We start from the raw sequence: 6,608 nt of genomic DNA, 5'->3' as shown, positions 1-6,608 counted from the left end.
TTTAAAATTTAATAAATATAGTTAATTTTTTTATAAAAAAAATAATTTTTTCACTCAAGTAATTTTTAAAACCTTGATAAACACAGCATAGGGAGAGAGTGGAGAAATTACTGTCAATGCCTAATTGCTCGACGGCAGTGACAAATTTGTGGTGCAAGTCGACGGACCAAACCACGCGAGGCTTCTTTTGCGCCGACGGATCATCACCGTTGTCATGGTCATTTTCATCCTCCTCCTCCTCTTCCTCTTCCTCTTCTTGTTCCTTCCTCTTTTTATTTGCCTTTGAACTCTGATCTGAATCAGGATTTTCGTGGTTGTTACTAGGTTTTTCTGGCTCCTGGGAATCATTCTTGTTCCTCCTAATTACATGCTGCCAAATATTCTTCAGCTCCTCAATTCTAACAGGTTTCACCAGATAGAAACATGCTCCATGCATGATTCCCTTCATCATCACTCTTGGATCATCATCTACAGATAACACTAAACAAAACAACAAACACATATATATGTATTCTCCAAACAAATAAATAAATAAATAGAAAATAATTATACTACACTGACATAAAATATACGCTAAAATATAAAATAAACATTATTTTTACACAAATATATGATGACTGATTTTAATGTCAAATAATACGTTTATAAAACAATTAAGAAGTATAAAATTAATCAACAAAATTTAGACAAAAATAATGGAAAAGATTTTGATATAGCCTTGCTTACTTATGACAGGTAAGTCCATCTCAAGTCCAACAAGCTCAAGAAGCTTGAAACCATCCATGTCTGGCATGTGAACGTCACTGATTACCAGATCAAACTTGTTCTTCTTCTCTCTCAATAGCTTCAATGCTGTTATTGCATTGTTTGTGGTTGTTACTGCAAAATACAAAGCAGAATAACATTACTTTGTTAATTAGATACGGTGAAATAAGAAATTACAAATTCTGAATAATATCATAAAAACCTAGCTATAACAACAGAAACAAAAATTCACTACCAAAATCAATTTAGTTAATTGAATAATAGATGGATCCTTATTATCTAACGTTTCCAAGATTATCAATACAAAAATTTGCTTTACTTCATGGATAATAATTTCAGATGAGCACACATTTAGAATTCAAATATCAAACAAAACTTATGATAAAATTTGCTAATATATAGAATAGAAGAATACGATCGGAAAAAGGTGAACCTTGATAATGACACTTTTGGAGTAAAGTCTTCAAAACTATAAGACATGTTCGATCATCATCAACAGCAAGAACACGCATTCCTTTAGGAAAATGATGATCTTTTTCATCCATCACTGCCATTTTTTCTAAGAAGAGGTGTAAACTTGAACCTATTAACCAGAACAGAATCTATGGAAGAAGATCGTTGATACGAAGAAATAGAATTAAGAGAAAAAAGTTGTTTTTGTGAGTGTAACTATAGAATGAGAAAGATAACGAATCTTGAACTATATAATTATTTGTGTATTATAATGGATTAATATATAAAATATAATAATATGAAAGAGTATAGAGAGTGGAATAATGGAGAATGAGAATTAATTTGACCTTTCTCTCTTTCCACTTTTGGACACAATTAGATAACAACCAACATAGAAATAGAAATAGAAAGAATCATGGAATTCAATTTTTTCCTGGAATGTTAGGCGCGTGAGGTGGACGCGCTTGAAAGATAATCATTATTATTACCACAATGACAACTTGTTTTGTACTTTGTTTGACAAATTTTAAGGATTCCTTCATCTTCACGGGTTTTTCTTTTTATTATTATTATTAGGGTTAGGCCACGTTGGTTTAAATTTTCTTGGAATAATGGAGCAGTATCTATTCATTTATTGTTAGATGATTCTTGCTAACAAATTCATGATGAGGCATTTTAATTTCCTTCCTCTTGTATCTCCATTAATATTTTTTTCTCTCTTTCTCCGTAAATTCGGTTTATGAAATGAAATATTTGAGTTTTACTCTATGTTTATTCATTTAATTTGTCTTTTATTTGTGGAGTTTTTTTCACTTAAATAAAATAAACACAATTTAAAATAACTTGATTTCTCTAAAGTAATTTTTAAAACGTAAATACATTTTTTTAATAATATATGAATCGTCTTAGGATTTTGAGGCTGCGTTTGTTTTTAGAGATGGAACACTGGGACAGGTATACCAAGACACAAAATCGTATTTGACAGATAAAATATGAACAGAGACATTGTGTAAATACTGAATTAGTGTATTTTGTGTCTATTTTGACGGGAAGAACACAGAGACACTAACAAAAAATACAACTTATTTTTTATTTTTTCTTTTATTATTCTTGTTGATTTTTTATAATTAAAATTTTTTATTATTATATTTTTCTTCTCAAATTTTCAAATAAAAAAATGTGAATAAATTGGATTTTCATAATTTGTTATACTTTATCACTAAACAGAATACAAGAATACAAAATTTTGTGTCTCCGTTGTCTTGTTCTCAATGTCTTGTCTTGTCCTCTTCTCAAAAACAAACGCAGTTTGTATCATATGTTAACAATTACACCTAGGACGATTTACGCATGAATGTTTTAGGGAAATAACTCATAAATCGTGTCAAAGTTCACAGCTTTATATATTAACAATTACACCTAGGACAATTTTCATTGCAAACTAGGCCACATGTCAGAACGAGACTTGAAGATTCTTGTAGAATGTAATCTCATTCTCCGGCTCAAATCGGTAAACTTACCGTTTTGTAAGCACTGCGTTACAAGCAAACAACATAGATTGACGTTTGGTAGATCAATTGCTCGGAGCAAGCACATATTGGAGTTGATTCATTCTGATGTGTGGGAATCGCCAGAGATGTCCCTAGGAGGAGCAAAATATCTTGTATCATTTATTGATGATTACTCTAGGAGGCTATGGGTGTACCCGATCAAGAAGAAGTCAGACGTGTTTGCGATGTTCAAAGAGTTCAAAGCAAAGCTAGAACTTGAACCTGGAAAGAAGATCGAGTGTTTAAGGACATATAATGGAGGAGAATATGTCGATGGTGATTTTCTAACATTTTGCAAGCAAGCAGGTATTCAACGGCAATTCACGGTTGCATACACACCTCAGCAAAATGGTGTAGAAGAGCGAATGAATAGGACTCTCCTAGAAAAAACACGAGCTATGTTACAAACTGCAGGTTTAGCTAAGTCTTTTTAGGCAAAAGCTGTTAAAACCGCCTGTTATGTGATAAATCGATCACCATCAACTGCAATTGGGTTGAAGACACCAATGAAGATGTGGTAAGGTAAGCCACCTAATTATTCTTCTTTACATATATTTGGTTTTCCTGTGTACGTAATGTACAATTCCCAGGAAAGAACAAAGATGGACCCAAAGTCTAGAAAATATATATTCTTGGGTTATGCTGACGGAGTTAAGGGGTATCGCCTGTGGGATCCCACTGCCCGCAAGGCAGTTGTCAGTAGAGATGTGATATTTGCAGAAGATGAATTGCAAAAGGAACAAGAAAATGACAGCACTGTTAAAGAGATAACCACTGTTCGAATAGATGAAAAATACAGAGAAGGTGATCTTTCTGAAGCAGAACCACAGCACGGAGAACAAGAAGCAGAGGCCAATGACATAGAAGTTCGTCGATCCACTCGACAAAGAAGAATACCATCATGGCACTCAAATTATGTTTTGACAAACCATGATGCATATTATCTTTTGACAGAAGATAGAGAACCAACAACTTTTATAGAGGCTATGCGTAATCCAAATGCTTCTATGTGAATGACAGCAATGCAAGAAGAAATTGGGGCATTACATAGAAACCATACCTGAAAACTTGTTGAACTTCCAGCAGGTCGGAAAGCCATTGGTAATAAATGAGTTTACAAGATCAAACGAGATAGTAATGATCAGGTGGAACGATATCGTGCAAGATTGGTTGTCAAGGGATATGCTCAGAAAGAAGGTGTTAACTTCAATGAAATATTTTCTCCAGTGGTGAGACTAACTACTATTAGAGTAGTTTTGGCTATGTGTGCTACATTTGATTTACATCTAGAGCAATTAGATGTAAAGACTGCTTTTCTTCATGGAGAACTTGAAGAAGAGATATATATGCACCAACCAGAAGGTTTTGAAGAACAAGGAAAAGAAAACTTGGTTTGCAGGTTAACTAAATCTCTGTACGGTCTAAAGCAGGCGCCAAGGTGTTGGTACAAGAGATTTGATTCTTTCATTATTAGCCTTGGATACAACAGACTTAATTCAGATCATTGTACTTATTACAAGAGGTCTGGTGATAATGATTTCATCATTCTGCTGTTGTATGTGGATGACATGTTGGTGGTAGGTCCCAACAAAGATCAAATCCAAGAATTGAAGGCACAGTTGGCTAGGGAGTTTGATATGAAAGACTTGGGACCAGCAAACAAGATTTTAGGGATGCAAATTTACCGAGACAAAAAATATAGGAAGATTTGGCTATCACAAAAGAATTATTTGAAGAAAATTTTGCAACGCTTCAATATACAAGAATGTAAGCCAATTTCAACCCTACTTCCTATAAATTTCAAATTATCCTCAAGTATTTGCCCTAATAGTGAAGCAGAGAGGATGGAAATGTCTCGAGTACCGTATGGATCAGCGGTGGGAAGCCTTATGTATGCCATGATCTGTACAAGGCTAGATATTGCTCAAGCAGTTGCGGTGGTAATTCGATTTATGGCAGATCCGGGTAAAGAGCATTGGAATGTTGTTAAAAGGATCTTGAGATACATCAAAGGGACCTCGAATGTTGCATTATGTTTTGGAGGATCGGAATTCATTGTCAATGGATATGTCGACTCAGATTTTGCAGGTGATCTTGATAAACGAAAATCTACTACAAGATATGTGTTCATGCTTGTAGGAGGAGCTGTGAGCTGGCTATCTAAATTACAAACTGTCGTAGCTTTATCTACTACAGAAGCTGAATATACGGCAGCTACACAAGCATGCAAGGAAGCTATTTGGATCCAAAGGTTGATAGAAGAACTCGGGCACAAACAACATAAGATTTATGTGTATTATGACAGTCAGAGTGCCTTGCACATTGCAATGAATCTTGCCTTTCATTCAAGAACAAAACACATTGGAGTACAATATCACTTTATTCGGGAAGTAGTAGAAGAAGGAAGTGTTGATATGCAGAAGATTCACACGAAAGATAACCTAGCAGATGCCATGACAAAACCAATCAACACAGAAAAGTTTGAATGGTGTAGATCCTCATAGGGCCTATGGAATACATGAGCAACATGAATTTTAAAAATTTATCAAAATTAGCTTTAAGTGGGAGATTGTGAAAAAATAGTAAAGCTAATTTTAGAAAATATATAAATAAATAATAACTAAATAAAATGAAAGGTAATAAACAATCTTAGTTTATAACCTTAGAATTTTAATGGTTGAAAAAGAGAATAATTATATACCTATAATTAACAGATGGTTCATATTGAAGAGACTCGCATATAAATTGAGTTTTTCTTTAATTCATTTCAATCAAGTCATCCAGATAGAATTACATAATATTTCTTTGATTAGTTTTCTCCTATATATGATAGAGAGAAGTGTGTTCTCCTTTTGTCAAGAGAGAGTGTTATTGTAGTCTCCTTGTGATAGAGAGAAGTTGTAATTCTCAAAGAAAGTTATTCAATTGTTTTTCCTAATTCTCCTGTATTAACTAGTTGAAGGTAAATCGTGACAGGATAATCCCTAAAGTTGAACATGATTAGCGTCAGAGAAATGAGAGTTAGCCTTCGCACGTAAATCGTGCTAGTCCTATATAATTTAGCCTCAAATCACGTAACTCCTCGATTTATAAGCAATGTATAAACCTGTGAACCCTTACGCGATTTATGAGTAATTCCCCTAAAGTATTTGTGCATAAATCGTTTTAGAGTGTCATGGTTAATATATTATATAATCCTTAAAATCTGAGGACGATTTATATATTATTAAGAAGAGGATATTTACGTTTTGAAAATTATTTTAAAAAAATCAAGTAATTTTAGGTTGTGTTTATTTTATTTAAATGAAAAAACTTATTTTTGGACGTCATGAATCACCAATTATACAAACATCAAACGTAAATTTGCTAGCTATAACATAGTCAGAAATTGTTAGCAATTTAAAAAAAAAATGGAAAGATTATGAAAAGTTTATTTTGATATTTGATATGTATAAAATTTTTAATTTTTGAATATTTAAAAATACAATTTAACTTATAAGTTTATGGTAACCTTCTATTTAAATAACAATAATCAATCATTTTAAATTATCAATTTATAGTTCATTTGACAATGGAAATCAGCTCAAAAAAAACCTTAAAAAATATTTTTTTGACATTATTGCATGCTCATATACTTCCACAAAATAGGAAAACGGATATAATGTATATGGAATACTATAACTTGCAGGATATGGACTAGTTTGAAAAAATTAATAACACAAATGATAAGGAGAAATTATAGCCATATAAAAATGTTTACAACTGAGTTTAATTGACATGTATACATTTTTTTTTCTTCTTTCTTTTTTCTTCTTTCCTATCAATTAGGATTGCGTGTCT

At 32.6% G+C, this 6,608-nt stretch overlaps 1 protein-coding gene across 1 annotated transcript in view; it reads right to left on the bottom strand.

The window, feature by feature from the left end:
• Positions 1 to 1,373, bottom strand: part of LOC107647663 (two-component response regulator ARR10-like) — a 2,936-nt gene extending 1,563 nt beyond the window's left edge. The window contains exons 1-3 of the mRNA XM_016351720.2: positions 1,199 to 1,373; positions 727 to 879; positions 112 to 480 (exon numbers count right to left, since the gene is read on the bottom strand). Of these exons, the coding sequence (XP_016207206.1) occupies positions 112 to 480; positions 727 to 879; positions 1,199 to 1,319 (643 nt within the window). The 5' untranslated portion in view covers positions 1,320 to 1,373. The remainder of the gene's footprint in view (positions 1 to 111; positions 481 to 726; positions 880 to 1,198) is intronic.

Source organism: Arachis ipaensis, chromosome B06 (assembly GCF_000816755.2).
Source record: "Arachis ipaensis cultivar K30076 chromosome B06, Araip1.1, whole genome shotgun sequence".
Lineage (NCBI taxonomy): Eukaryota > Viridiplantae > Streptophyta > Magnoliopsida > Fabales > Fabaceae > Arachis > Arachis ipaensis.
This window is presented reverse-complemented; position numbering and strand designations above follow the sequence as displayed.